Source organism: Microcaecilia unicolor, unplaced genomic scaffold, assembly GCF_901765095.1.
Source record: "Microcaecilia unicolor unplaced genomic scaffold, aMicUni1.1, whole genome shotgun sequence".
Taxonomy (NCBI): domain Eukaryota; kingdom Metazoa; phylum Chordata; class Amphibia; order Gymnophiona; family Siphonopidae; genus Microcaecilia; species Microcaecilia unicolor.
In genome coordinates this window covers 60,961-76,852 of record NW_021963233.1, presented here as the reverse complement: position 1 = coordinate 76,852, position 15,892 = coordinate 60,961, and the positions used below count along the sequence as shown (strand labels likewise).

The window sequence follows — 15,892 nt, the reverse complement described above, 5'->3', positions numbered from 1 at the left end:
CCTTGGCATAAGTAATCTGTGGGGAGCTGTTCCCATAAGAGTTATTTATTATACCTACAAGTTCCTGAACTGGTTGGTGAATCTACATGAAACAGATATTTTACCACAATGAATTTTAATCAAAATGGATTCCTTATTAAAATTTATCTTTACCTCCTGATTTGCAGCCAGATAACTGAGGGCTTCTTTTACAAAGCCACATTAGCGATTCCCGTGTGGCAAATAAGAGGAAGCCCATAGGAATGGAATTGGCTTCCTCTCATTTGCCGCACCGATAATTGGTAGCGTGGCTTTGTAAAAGAGGCCCTGAGCATTTGAAAACAAATAAGAAATGGAAATATTTGAGGTGGAAGTTCCATGCATGGTTGATTGTTGTGAGAAAATCAGAAGGTTTACATTTTAAAAATTCTATTTCTGTTCTACTTCTTTAACTAAGCCATGCTATGAATAACCATCAGATGATTGAGAGAGATAAATTGAAATTACCTGATGAAGTTACTCCTTTGGTGGTTACTGGTCCTATAAAAATCAGAGACAATAAGAATTTAATAGAATCAGAAAACGTTTTGAAAGAACTAACCCCTCTCCCCCATTTTCAAAGCCATGATAGCGGCAGCCGGTATGGTAATGCCGACACAGTTCATTCACTTTGAATGGGCTGTGTCGGCATTGCTGCGTGGCTTTGTAAACGGGGGGGGTAAGTGTTTTCTGGTAATAGAAGAATTATTAAGTGAAACATGTACAGGAAAGCCAGGCTGCACTCCATAATGTGCAGAATATGTGTTCAAAAAGAAAAAGTGAGAACCACAGTGAAATTTATAACACCAAAATTAATCATAATATTAATTTTCCATTATTTCCCCTTATTAGCAATAAAGAACTCTAACTGATGTGGTTCAAAAACACAAATTGATTCCCAGAATATGTAATTAAACACTTACAGGGAAATCTGACATAACAAGTGCGTAGATTTACACTCGCTGGGCCATATTCTATAATTACGCACGTAAATTTTGGAATGCCCATGAAAATAAATAAATAAATAAATAACACCTATTGAAATCAATTGAGGTTTCAAAGCCAAAAAGGCATTCGCCTAAACTGAATTACTTGGGTTACATCTGGGAACAGCTGTACCCTTTTACTACAAAAGGCAACATCTTTCTTCTGAAAATAAGCCTTTATTATAACACTCTTATCAGATTCAGCCACTAATGAGACCAGAAGGGTTGCCCTCTGAAGCCTTAGTAACAACATTCATCAATAGGTAAAGCATTACGGAGTTTTATTTATAAATTATGAGGTCAGAATATACAGATAAGTATACGTGTAATTCAGCTATAGTTTCAATGGCACTGCAAGCGTACTTCATGGCGCTGAAAATACCCCTGTAAGCTACATGTGCATTTACACATATAGGAAATTCTATATATGGCGCCTAAAAAATTGGCGCTGTGCCAACTAATTGTATTCAGGCGACCCTCAGGGGGAGGAATGCTGGCTTCGGCCTAACCCCTGGTAAGCCTTTCTTCAGCTGAGAGGTGCCCAGCTCTACCACTGGCTGCCTTTCAGGTGCTATGGAGGACTTGCAGCTCATCTGCATATCCTTACAGCCTTCTCCGGGGTAACACCCAGGTCCACTCCGATCCACTCAGGGCCTCCGCTCTAGGTGCCGCGTGCCTAACGGCGCACTGGGCATTTTTCTCTTTACATCTAATCTTCTTCCCAGCTGCTAAAGTACCTCAGTCCTTTATGGCCCCTATTCACATTCTCTTCCTAGCCCTGTCTCTTCCTAATCTTTTCCCTCACCCCCTACCTCTCTCCGCTACAGGAACTCACTGCCCATCCATCGACTTCATCACCTCACCTTCTCTCCTACCCTCTTCCTCCCTCTTGGCTTTTAATCTCCGCCTCTTTCTTCCGTCCATTTTGCCTTCCCCCATTCCACCTAAATACCTCTCGCCTTCGACGCCTTCGTGGCCACACCTCTCCTACTCTCCTCCGCTCTCTTTTACTCCTTCTCTTACTCTCAGCCGGTGACATCAATCCCAATCCTGGCCCCCCCTCACCAACTATTATCCCAACTCTACAGATCTCACCGCGACCTCTCTAACCTCATCTCTATTTCTCTACTCCCCTCCTCTTCTCTGCCCTTCTCTTGTGCCCTATGGAATGCCCGCTCTATCTGTAACAAACTTGCCTATATCCAGGACCTCTTTATCTCGCGTCACCTCCATCTGCTCGCCATAACAGAAACCTGGCTCTGCCCTGATGACTCTGCTTCAGTCGCAGCCCTGTGCCATGGCGGTTATCTATTTTCACATACTCCTCGCCCTGCTGGCCGTGGGGGCGGTGTTGGACAACTTCTCTCTCCCTCCTCCAGATTTCAACCCCTTCTTCCACCTCAGTCTCACTGTTTTTCCTCCTTTGAAGTCCACTGTATCCGCCTTTTCTCTCCTCTGCCTCTTCGAATAGCGGTCATTTATCGTCCCCCTGATAAGTCCCTTTCATCCTTTCTCAGTGACTTTGACGCCTGGCTTGCCTTCTTCCATGATCCTTCCTCCCCCTCTCTCATCCTTGGTGACTTTAATATTCCTGCTAATGATCCTTCCAACTCTTATATTTCCAAGTTACTCGCTTTAACGTCCTCCTTTAATCTCCAACTATGCTCCACCTCCCCCACTCATCAAAATGGTCACTGTCTTGATCTCATCTTCTCCTCCAACTGTTCACCCTCTAGTTTCCTTGCCTCTGATCTTCTCTCCTCTGATCACCATCTTATAACTTTCACACTTAAATCTCCTCCCTCCCAGTCCCGTCCTATCTTATCTAATTTATCTAGGAATCTTCACGATATTGACCCTTCATCTCTATCCTCCCATGTTTCAAACCTCCTCCGTACTGTGGCACCATCCACGTCTGTCAACGAGGCTGTTTCTTCTTACAACAATACTCTATCCTCTGCCTTAGACACTCTTGCACCTTTGATGACCCGCCCTGTAAGGCGTACAAAACCCCAACCTTGGCTGACTTCTAATATCCGCTACCTACGTTCCTGTACCCGCTCCGCCAAATGCCTCTGGCGGAAATCTCGGGCCCTTGCTGATTTCTTACACTTTAAGTTCATGCTGACCTCCTTCCAATCTGCTCTTTTACGTGCCAAACAGGATTATTATATCCAACTGACCAACTCTCTTGGCTCTAATCCTCGACTTCTCTTCACCACATTGAACTCTCTCCTCAAGGTATCTCCTCAGACCCTTGCTGAATTTTTTCGCAACAAGGTTCAAAAGATAAACCTTGCTTTCTCTACCTCACCACCTCTCCCTCCACTAGTCCGTTCCCCTCTCTCTCCTTCCCCTCATTCCCTTTCCTCCTTTCCTGAAGTTACTATTGAGGAAACTACACTTCTCCTTTCTTCCTCAAAATGTACCACCTGTTCCTCTGATCCATTCCCACCCACCTTCTTAATGCTATCTCTCCTGCTCTTATTCCTTTTATCTGTCACATTCTCAACCTCTCACTTTCCACTGCGACTGTCCCTGCTGCCTTTAAACATGCTGTGGTCACACCTCTCCTTAAGAAGCCTTCACTCGACCCTACTTGTCCCTCTAATTACCTACCCATCTCCCTCCTTCCTTTTCTCTCCAAATTACTTGAGCGTGCTGTTCACCGCCGCTGCCTTGATTTTCTCTCCTCACATGCTATTCTTGACCCACTACAATCTGGTTTTCGCCCTCTCCACTCAACCAAAACTGTGCTTACTAAAGTCTCCAATGACCTATTACTGGCTAAATCCAGACGTCAATATTCCATCCTCATTCTTGATCTTTCTGCTGCTTTTGACACTGTCGATCACAGCATACTTCTCGATACCCTGTCCTCACTTGGATTCCAGGGCTCTGTCCTTTCCTGGTTCTCTTCCTACCTCTCCCTCCGCACCTTTAGTGTTCACTCTGGTGGCTCCTCTTCTACTTCTATCCCTCTGCCTGTCGGCGTACCTCAGGGTTCTGTTCTTGGTCCCCTCCTCTTTTCTATCTACACTTCTTCCCTTGGTTCATTAATCTCATCCCATGGCTTTTCCTACCATCTCTATGCTGATGACTCCCAAATCTACCTTTCTACCCCTGATATCTCACCTTGCATCCAAACCAAAGTTTCAGCGTGCTTGTCTGACATTGCTGTCTGGATGTCTCAACGCCACCTGAAATTAAATATGACCAAAACCGAGCTTCTCATTTTCCCCCCCCAAACCCACCTCCCCGCTCCCCCCGTTTTCTATTTCTGTTGATGGCTCTCTCATTCTCCCTATCTCCTCAGCTCGAAACCTTGGGGTCATCTTTGACTCTTCTCTCTCCTTCTCTGCTCATATCCAGCAGATTGCCAAGACCTGTCGTTTCTTTCTTTACAACATCCGTAAAATCCGCCCCTTTCTTTCCGAGCACTCTACCAAAACCCTCATCCACACCCTTGTCACCTCTCGTTTAGACTATTGCAATCTGCTTCTTGCTGGCCTCCCACTTAGTCACCTCTCCCCTCTCCAGTCGGTTCAAAACTCTGCTGCCCATCTCATCTTCTGCCAGGGTCGCTTTACTCATACTACCCCTCTCCTCAAGACCCTTCACTGGCTCCCTATCCATTTTCGCATCCTGTTCAAACTTCTTCTACTAACCTATAAATGTACTCACTCTGCTGCTCCCCAGTATCTCTCCACACTCGTCCTTCCCTACACCCCTTCCCGTGCACTCCGCTCCATGGATAAATCCTTCTTATCTGTTCCCTTCTCCACTACTGCCAACTCCAAACTTCACGCCTTCTGTCTCGCTGCACCCTACGCCTGGAATAAACTTCCTGAGCCCCTACGTCTTGCCCCATCCTTGGCCACCTTTAAATCTAGACTGAAAGCCCACCTCTTTAACATTGCTTTTGACTCGTAACCACTTGTAACCACTCGCCTCCACCTACCCTCCTCTCTTCCTTCCCGTTCACATTAATTGATTTGATTTGCTTACTCTATTTATTTTTTGTCTATTAGATTGTAAGCTCTTTGAGCAGGGACTGTCTTTCTTCTATGTTTGTGCAGCGCTGCGTACGCCTTGTAGCGCTATAGAAATGCTAAATAGTAGTAGTAGTAGTAGTTCTATAATTGGCACCTAGATTTAAGCGTTGATTATAGAATATGCTTAGTTGATATTTCAGCACCGATATCTGCATGCATTCATTTACGCCAACGAAAACCTGGTGTAAATCTCATAATGTAGATTTAGCCACAACGGGCCATATTATATAACTAGGCGCCTAAATTTTGGAATGCACATGAAACGTTCATTTTCCCGCCCATAACCATTCCCCTTTTTGCCTCTGTGTGTTAGAAGTTCCGCACACATCATTACAGAATATGCTTAGCGAATTGTGCGCCTAAATTCTTATCAGTGCCAATTAGTGCTCATTGTTACTGAAGTGCTGTTACCAGCACTCAGCTTGTTAAGCCAATTAAGTTACATGCGGGGCTATAGAATCCGTACCGATTTTGGTGCCTAAATCTAAGCGCACTATATAGAATCCAGTGGATAAGGCCAGACTCTGTATATGGCACCTTAAAAATTCATGCGGTAAACATTTCCAACTATGCGTATTCTATAAGCAGCATCTAGATTTAGGCGCAGTATATTACGTTCTGATGTGCAGTCAGATAACTGAGCATTTGAAGATAAATCAGAAATGGTTCTTTGTTGTGAGAAAATCTGAAGGTTTATATTTGAAAAATTCTATCTTTAACTAAGCCTAGTTAAACATAACCGTCAGAATTATGAAGAAGAAAGAGAAGGGAAAAAAGATCCCAAGAGATAAACTGAAATTACCTAATGAAGTCGCTCCTGTGGTAGGTTTTCCTAAGAAAATTAGAGACAATTAGATTATAATTTTAATGAGAACACATGTTTTGAAAGGAGGTGTTTTCCACTAATAGAAGAAGAATTTATTGAAACATCTAGAGGATCAGCATGTTCATCTGGAATACATTCTTTTTCATACCATACTTATCTATCTATTTAAAAAATGTCTGTCTCACATCATCTACCATTTTGAGCAGTTTCCAAACTACACTCATAATAAAATATATACACAGACAAAATAAAACATAACAGTAAACTAACATGATGAAATGAAGTATACTTAATACTTGCAGAATATATGTTCACAATGAAAAACTAAGGGACCCTTTTATAAAGGCACACCAAAAACTAGCCTGCGGCAGTGTGGGCATGTGTTTTTGGTGTGCGCTGGACCCTAATTGTACCGTGTCTGGAAAAAAGGGATTATTTTAATGGGCCGGAAAATGGACATGCAGCAAAATAAAAACCAGCGCGTGCCTATTTTCAGCCTGAGACCTTACCACTATCCATTGACTTAGCGGTAAGGTCTCATGTGCTACCCGGGCGGTAAGCATGCAGTGTGTGCCAACTGCTGTTTACCGCCAGTTAGGCGCCCCGCAGTAGAAAATAGAAAATATTTTCTACCGCGTGTTTTCAGCACATGCCAAATTCAGAATTACCACCTGGGGCATGTGGTGGCCGGGCGGTAATGCCGATTTGGCGCATGCTGGATGCGCAAAGGCCCTTACATGCCTTTGCAAAAGGGCCCCTAAGAGATTAAAAAACAGAGAACACAAATCTTCCACAACATTGCACAGACTGCAAAAAGAGTTGAATTAGGCAACCACAGTGTCCAAGAAGACCAAAGCTTATTCTTCAAAAGAGATGTGCTGACACAGCAACCCAACACGGGCCATGTTTTGACATAAAAAAGCCTTCATCAGGAGTTCTTTAGAGCCAGCTAAACAAATATAAATGGCCTTATAATAATTAAATATTTACTGAGCATTTGAAAAGAACTAAGAGATGAAAAGGAAATACCTGCATTGAACCTTCATACACGATTGATAGTTGTGAGAAAATCAGAAGGTTTACATTTCAAATATTCTATTTAAAATTAACGTCCTTAGCTAAGCATCACCGTTGGAATTGTGAGGAAGAAAGAGAAGGGCAAAAGGATCCTGAGAGATAAATTGAAATTACCTGATGTAGTTACTGCTGTGCTGGTTATTGGTCCTATGAAAATCAGAGACAATAAAATTACGTTACAATAACATTTAAATCAGAACACATGTTTTGAAAGGATTAGGTGTTTTCCTTTAGTAGAACTTAATGAAACATCTAGAAGAAACACGTGTTCATCTGAAAACCCCCCTCTTCTTTCATTTTGGTGTTCTAACCTGTGCTTTGTTCCTGTTGTTTTCTTTTTAACATCATCCTGCTTAAATGTGCAGAGTATGTAGTGTTTTACATTAGTGTAACAGCATAATTAAACTGCAATAATTTTTGCTGTATACAGTATGGTGTTTTTTTTTATTTATTATTATGAGGTCAATATATACATATGAGTACTCATGTAGCTTTTCTTTATTTTCATGGCACAGCTCATGTACTCTACAGCACCTATAGTGAAGCTTATTCCTTTGGTGCAGTTGCTTCAGGGTACATCTGGTATTGCCATGTCCAGGCCAAATGTTTAAGCTACATATATAGAAGCTGAATATTGGTGCCTACATGTATAGACTATAAGTGCGGTGGCAATAGCAGGCATGTGAAGCGACTGTTAAGCTCTTTCCCTTGATAAAGCGACGATGAAACTGATGTCCGTTGGGAGTGTCTGAGCTGGAATTAAGTACCACATTGTCTTGTTTTTTATGCACCGCTAGTTATTTTGCACAGCTTTTCATTTGTCTAATTAACACTTTGTGCACATCAAATGATTTATAGGACGGTGGAGGTATTTGGTCAATGATTACATTTATCACCCATAGTCTTGAATCTGGCTCCTTAAGTTGAAAGAATGGAGTAATCCACTGGGCAATTGATGAGACCTTTTCCGCTTTGCCAACCATATGCATGAATTTATTTACTTTCCAGGTGCTATTACTTTTATATAAATTTCCTGTTTTGGTGAATATCTATCTGGTCTTCAATTTTTTTGTTTCAGCCTAGACTATAAGTGAGCCTGATGCTGTCCTGGAATAGCCCCTTCTAAGCCTCATTTTCCTGACATATGAAATGCTACATGTAATTTTACCAAAAATGGCCACACAAAGCTCATTGGCTATTTGGCACTATGCCAACCGTCCATGGGGCAAGGACATGGCTAGTCTTCTGAGTGAGGGAATCTCTTGCTCCCTGACAAGAGCTCCGAGTAAGCCCCCCATTTGGGGAATCTTGATGTGGGAGGGGCTGCATCATTTCATTCCTCACCTCAGGTAGCAGATTGCCTTGAGATGCCATTGAAGCCTAAATTTCTGCATGGTTCATTCTAGATGGCTGGTCTCAAGATGGCGGGCACCAAAGCAAAAATTGGCTCAGGGTAGCAACAACCCCTTCAGCTATTAGCCCTCTCTTCAAGTCACTTCACTGGCTTCCTATCCGTTCCCGCATACAGTTTAAACTCCTCTTATTGACTTATAAGTGCATTCACTCTGCAGTTCTTCAGTACCTCTCCACTCTCATCTCTCCCTACATTCCTCCCCGGGAACTCCGTTCACTGGGTAAATCTCTCTTATCTGCACCCTTCTCCTCCACTGCTAACTCCAGACTCCGTTCCTTTTATCTTGCTGCACTGTATGCCAGGAATAGACTTCCTGAGTACGTCAAGCTCCATCTCTGCCCGTCTTCAAATCTAAGCTAAAAGCCCACCTTTTTGATGCTGCTTTTAACTCCTAACCCTTATTCACTTGTTCAGAACCCTTATTTTATCATCCTCACTTTAATATTCCCTTATCTCTTGTTTGTCCTGTTTGTCTGTCCTAATTAGATTGTAAGCTCTGTCGAGCAGGGACTGTCTATTCATGTTCAGGTGTACAGCGCTGCGTACGTCTAGTAGCGCTATAGAAATGATGAGTAGTAGTAGTAGTAGAGTAGTACTTCTGTATATGGAGTTTACAAGTAATTTTATCCAGATACAGAATTATTCACTGTGGTAGTTCCTGAACTGGTTGGTGAATGTATATAAAACAAATGTCTTAGTGTATAGATTTTTAATTAAAATGAATTCTTTATTCAAATATATCATTACCTTCTGAAATGCAATCGGATAACTGAGCATTTGAAAACAAATCAGAAATGAAAATGAAACTGAAACTACAAAAGTCTGAAGCTCAATACATGGTTGTTTCTTGAAAGAAAATTAGAAGGTTTACACTTCAAAAATTGTGTTTGTAAATAACCTCTCTAACTAAGCATAGCTAAGCATAACCAAAGACAAAACAATGTATAACTGGAAGTATTTGGGTCAAATATGAGACAGAAAGAGAAGAGAAAAAGGATCCTGAGATATAAATTGAAATTACCTGGTGAAGTTACTCCTGTGGTGGTTTTTGGTGCTAGGAAAATCAGAAACAATTTAATAGTATCTGAACACATATTTTGAAAGAATTAAAGTGTTTTCTAGCAATAGAAAAAGAATGTAGTGAAACATCTAGAGGAAACGCATGTTCCCCTGGAATCCAATATATTTTGTACAGAATATCCTATATAATAAAACGCACCTCCAACATTCTGAAGCTGACTGCATGGCTGAGGCATTCCTGCTTTCTGTATCCATCTCCTGAATTGACATCACGTACTTCCAGGTTTGTCTCAAGCAAAAGTGACCAACCACACGAGGTTTCTTAGCTTCAGAATGTTGGAGGTGCATTCTATTAAATAGGATTGGCCAGTTCCTTGAAGCACAGCCATAGCTCAGCGTCCTGCACAGTAACGCTCAGACACCAGAGAGAGAGAGGGGGGGGGGGGGCCTGACACCAGAGAGAGGGAGGAGGGGGGCCTGACACCAGAGAGGGGGGGAGGTATCTCTGTCACACACACACTATCTCTCACACACTCTCTCTCTCTCTCACAGTGTGTCTCACATACGCACTTGCACACACTCTCATTCTCACACACACACTCGCTCTCACAGACACACTTGCACCCAGACTCACTCTCTCTCTCACACACATACACACTCGCACATTCACTCTCTCTCACACACAGTCACTCTCACATGCACTCTCTCAAACATACACACTCCGAGGAAAACCTTGCTAGCGCCCGTTTCATTTGTGTCAGTATATTAATAAAGAAAAAGTGAGAACCACAGTATAGTTTATAACACCAACGGGTCCTTTTAGTAAGGGACTTTAAGCCCTTACCTCCAGATTCTATATAGCGCACCTACAGATCCACTCAGAAATCCAATTGGATTCTATAACAATGCACATAACTTGACAAGCTGATGAGCACTGATAACAGCATTCGACAAGCAATAATGAGCACTAATTTGCCCTGATTAGAATTTTACGTGCACAACTCGCTAAGCATATTCTGTAACAAAGTGTGTCAAACTTCTAACACATGCAGGCAAAGGGGGCGTGGAGTGGAGGAGTGGCCTAGTGGTTAGGGTGGTGGACTTTGGTCCTGGGGAACTGAGGAACTGAGTTCAATTCCCACTTCAGGCACAGGCAGCTCCTTGTGACTCTGGGCAAGTCACTTAACCCTCCATTGCCCCAGGTACAAATAAGTACCTTTATACAATATGTAAGCCGCATTGAGCCTGCCATGAGAGGGAAAGCGTGGGGTACAAATGTAACAAAAAAATGGGCCTTTTGTGGGCATTCTGAAATTTATGTGCAAAGTTATAGAATGTGACTCAGTGCGCCTAAATCTATATGCTGGGAGTTACGCCACATTTTTGCTGGTATTAATGGATGCACATAGTTTTAAGTGCTGAGATTAAGGCATTATGATTAAGGTGCTCAAAAGAGATAACACAAATTTAACGAGGCTGCACTTGCTGCCTCCTAAATAAGAGGTGGTACATGCTCTTGCGTTAATTCCTTGCAGGTATTCCTCACTAATTGGAAAATTAGCACATGACTTGCAGTTGAAACAAAGGAGAAAAGCAAGTATCTCGTATTCAATCTGGGCTTATCGCATGTGAAAGTACCCTCTTACATGCACAATCAGTATATGGGGTTCTCTTAATAAACAATGAACACACAGATTGTTACTGGATGAAATGCCTCGAGAAGCTCCTAGACTTTTAAAATGTCTTCAAGGAGCAGGACTTCCTCATCATTGGCAAAAACCTCTGTGTAGCTTACTGCTATCAGAGTAAAGAGCTTAGCTTAGTAATAAACTTAGCTTAAATTGGCAGGTCTCTGTGTTCTTCTCAGGGACCCTGTCAATTTAAGCTAAGTTTATTACTAAGCTAAGTTCTTTACTCTGATAGCAGTAAGCAGTAAGCTATACGGAGGTTTTTGCCAATGATGAGGAAGTCCTGCTCCTTGAAGACATTTTAAAAGTCTAGGAGCTTCTCAAGGCTTTTCCTCCAGTAACAATCTGTGCATCCATTGTTTATTAAGAGAACCCCATATACTGATTGTACATGATGGCAGACATGGGTATCTCACCCCCCGAAACTATTATTTAGTTTAAAGTACTCTCTTAATCATCATTAAGCCCAGATTCTACCACAGCTTAATAACATGACCCGCAAGATTAAAATAGTTATAATTATTTCATTTTGGTGTTAAAAACTGTGCTTTGGTTCCTTGGTGTGTGAGCACCTTGCATCTCCTTTCTTTTAGAAGAATTGGAAGAATATATATTAATATTTAACATCATCCTGCTTCAATGTGCAGGGTACGGAATGTTTAAAGTAGAATCACAGGCTACATAATTAAGCTGCTGATTTTTGGTACATATAAACACCATTATGGAGGGTTTTTTTCTTTTTAATTCTGAGGCAAATGTACACATGTAAGCACACATGTAGCTTAGCTGTATTTTCAATGGTACTGCAAATGTGCTTCACACTGCTGCTGAAAATACCTATGTAAGCTGTATATCTATTCACACATATAAGGCCAGATTTTGTAAATGGCGTCTAAAATCTAGATGCATCTGATTAATGCACCACTTATTAGAATATGCCTAAAAAGAAGCACACACAAATTCCAATTATTAATGATGATAATTGGTCGTTATCGGTCAATTATCATCACTGATTGGCGCGTTACTCAATTAAGTAGTACGCATAAATTGGGTGCATGCCCAATTTAATGCACACTACTCACTGAGCCTTACATAGAATCCAGGTGATAGATGCTAAATAGCGGTGCCTACACGTGTGAACTTGGTGTTGCCCTTAAACTGCCCTTACCATTTCTCATTTTCTCGACATATGAAACAGTGTCAGTCAAGTAGCTATAATCTTAAATTTTGGGTGGGACTTGAGCTCATAGTGGGAGGAGGGGCACAAAATTTTGCCCTGCTTCCAAACCCCGTTCTTCACCCCACCCTGCTCTCCATCTCCCCCGTGACCCCCCAAATATCTCAGATGGTAGGGTTCCTGAATCCCTGCCAGTGGAAGTAGTTTTCTATTGGCAGACTTGCTGTCGGCGGCTCTTTTGATGGGCCGCTGCTGGCTGGATCCTTCCTGCACACGCTCAGTTTTAATGCTTAAGTAAAACTCAAGCAAGCACGAGTGGGGAGGGAGCAATGCTGCAGCAGCCCATGAAAAGATTTGACAACTGTCAGGCTGCAGCTGGAGGAACTATGCTGTGGGTAGAACTTTGGGACCCTGGCCAGACACAGCAGGAGAAGGTGTCGCAGGCTTGAAGGAGTGTGTGACACCAAAGTGGTGTGGCCCAGGTCCATCAGGTCTCCTCATGGCTATGCCACTTCTGTTTGTACTTTTGTCAAAAATGGTTAGACAAAGGTACTTGGACCTTTGTCACTGTGCTGACTGTCTAAAGAACCTTTTGAAAATTGACTCCTGGGCAGCCTGAGAATATGTTCCTTTCCTTTTTCTTCAGAGAACCAATTGACCAATGTTCTGAGTGAGGGCACCCATTACTCCTTGACTGGAGCTCTGATTAGGCCACCCAATTTGGGTGTTTTGGAGGGGGAGTGGGTGCATCCGTTCTTCCTTCAGATTGCCTTCAGTTGCCAATAAGTCTAAATATCTGAGTGGTTCAAACTGGAAGATTGGCTCCAATATGGGGGGGGGGGGGGGGGGTATCAGAGCAAATGTTTGCTCAGGGTGCCCCCCATGGAGTTTATAAATAATCTGATCAAGATATAAAATTATTCACTGTGATAGTTCCTGAACTGGTTGGTGCATCTATATAAAACAGATGTCTAAGCATTATAATATTAATTAAAATGAAATCCTTACTATAATTCAACATTACATCTTGATTTGCAGTCAGATAACTGAGCATTTGAAAACAAATCAGAAACAGAAATGAAAATGCCTGATGCTGAAACTCCATACAGAGTTGTTTGTTGTGAGAAAATCAGAAAGTTTATATTTAAAAAATTCTATCTGGAATTAATCTCTTTAATCAGAGCTAAACATAACCATCAGGATTATGAGGAAGAAAGAGGAAAGAAAAAGGATCTTGAGAGATAATTACCTGTTGGAGTTACTCCTGTGGTAGTTTGTGTTCCTATGAAAATCAGAGACATTTAGATTACAATTTTAATCATAACACATGTTTTGAAAGGATTAGGTGTTTTCCAGTAATAGAAGAATTTAGTAAAACATCTAGAGGAAACACATGGAGGGGCATAATCAAAAGGGCTGCCAAAATTTTCCTGAGGACATCCTCTCAGGACGTCCCGGTGAAGGGGCGGGGAAACCCGTATTATCGAAACAAGATGAGTGTCCATCTTTCGTTTTGATAATATGGTCAGGGACGCCCAAATCACAAAATTTAGGTTGACCTTAGAGATGGTCGTCCCCAATTTTCGGCAATAATGGAAACCGAGGACGCCCATCTCAGAAACAACCAAATGCAAGCCCTTTGGTTGTGGGAGGAGCCAGGATTCGTAGTGCACTGGTCCCCCTGACATGCCAAGACACCAACCGGGCACCCTAGGGGGCACTGCAGTGGACTTCACAAATTGCTCCCAGGAGCATAGCTTCCTTACCGTGTGTGCTGAGCCCCCCAAAACCCACTCCCCTCAACTGTACACCACTACCATTGGGGGGCATCTACATGTGGGTACAGTGGGTCTGTGGTGGGTTTTGAAGTGTAACAGGTGGGGGGGGGGGATAGGCCTGGGTCCGCCTGCCTGAAGTGCACGGCACCCACTAAAACTGCTCCAGGGACCTGCATACTGCTGTCATGGAGCTGGGTATGATATTTGAGGCTGGCATAGAGGCTGGAAAATTATTTTTAAAAATGTTTTTTGAGGGTGGGAGAGGGTTAGTGACCACTGGGGGAGTAAGGGGAGGTCATCCCCGATTCTCTCTGGTGGTCATCTGGTCATTTAGGGCACATTTTTGTGTCTTGGTTGTAAGAAAAAAAGGATCAGGTAAAGTCGTCCAAGTGTTTGCCAGGGATGCCCTTCTTTTTTCCATTGTGTTAGGCACACCCCAGTCCCGCCTTCGCTACGCCTCCGATACGCTCCCGTGAACTTTGGTCATCCCCGCGATGGAAAGCAGTTGAGGATGCCCAAAATCGGCTTTCCATTATGCTGATTTGGGCGACCCTGTGAGAAGGATGCCCATCTTACGATTTGTGTCAAATGATGGGTGCCCTTCTCTTTCGAAAATAAGCTGGAATCTACTCTTATGTACAATGCTGTGCAGAATATATGTTCAGAAAGAAAAAGTGAGAACCACAGTGCAGTTTAAATTAGAGACACAACTTAATTAAACTGCTATGATTCACTGCTGCACATAAACATCATTGTACAGTTTGATTTTTATTATATGAGGGCAATATATACACGTAAATACACGTCTAATTTGCCACTTCGGGTTGCTGAAAATACCCATGTAAGGGTGCCATTATTTATATGTATAGCTCATATGTTAGGCCCGGATGCTTCAGGTTATATGTGGTTTTCCTATATCCAGACAGAGAACAGCGAAGGTGAATCAAAGAGATGATGATGCTGTATGTGGTCTAGAAGGTTTATTGATCAACAATAACAACTCTATGGACAACACAACGACTTGACACAGCCGTGTTTCAGCCCATTGCCCTGCCTCAGGAGTCTTCCTGTGTTGTATAAATGAGTAGATAGACGTGTTAGCTATGTATCTTTCTCAAGCTAGATCGCTATGGAGCTGCTCAAATCTCATAGAAACTGGTACTAGATTCTGTCAGTTTCTATGAGATTTGAGCAGCTCCATAGCAATTTTGCTTGAGAAAAATATACAGCTAACAACATCTATGTACTCATCTGTACAACACAGGAAGACACCCGAGGCAGGCCGATGGGCCGAAACAGACTGTGTTGAGTCATTATGTTGTCCAGAGTCGTTATTGTTGATCCCTCTGCTCCCTGATTGGAACTCTCATTAGCTTCTTCACTTTTGGATGCTTTGGTGAGGGAGGGGCTGCATCAGCTCATTCCTCTCCTCAGGCAGTAGATTACCTTCAGTTGCCACTAAGTTCCAAATATATGCGTGGTTCATACCAGAATTGTCCTAAGATGGGGACACCAAAGCAAAGCTTGGCTCAAGGAGCCACAACCCCTTAAGCCGAACCCGTATGTTGAATTTACAAATAATCTGATTAAGATATACAATTACTATTGTGGTAGTTCCTGAAATGTTTGGTGAATCTATAGAAAATAAACATATATAATTTTAATCAAACAGTACTCCTCATTATAATTGAAAATTACCTCCTGATTTGAAGTCATATAACTGAGCATTTGAAAAAAGATCAGAAACAGAAATGGAAATGCCTGAGGCGTTGATTGTCGTTGGGGAATCAGAAGTTTTACATTTCAAAGCTTCTATTTAGAATTAACCTTTTTAGCAAAATGTAACTAAGCAT

General features: G+C 42.3%; 1 protein-coding gene across 1 annotated transcript in view; it reads right to left on the bottom strand.

Moving 5' to 3' along the window:
* LOC115459093 (mucin-5AC-like) overlaps positions 1-15,892 on the bottom strand; it is a gene marked incomplete at its 5' end in the record, with an annotated part of 101,624 nt that overhangs the window by 25,032 nt on the left and 60,700 nt on the right. The window contains 5 exons of the mRNA XM_030188959.1: positions 487-519; positions 5,862-5,891; positions 7,077-7,109; positions 9,398-9,430; positions 13,511-13,543. Of these exons, the coding sequence (XP_030044819.1) occupies positions 487-519; positions 5,862-5,891; positions 7,077-7,109; positions 9,398-9,430; positions 13,511-13,543 (162 nt within the window). The remainder of the gene's footprint in view (positions 1-486; positions 520-5,861; positions 5,892-7,076; positions 7,110-9,397; positions 9,431-13,510; positions 13,544-15,892) is intronic.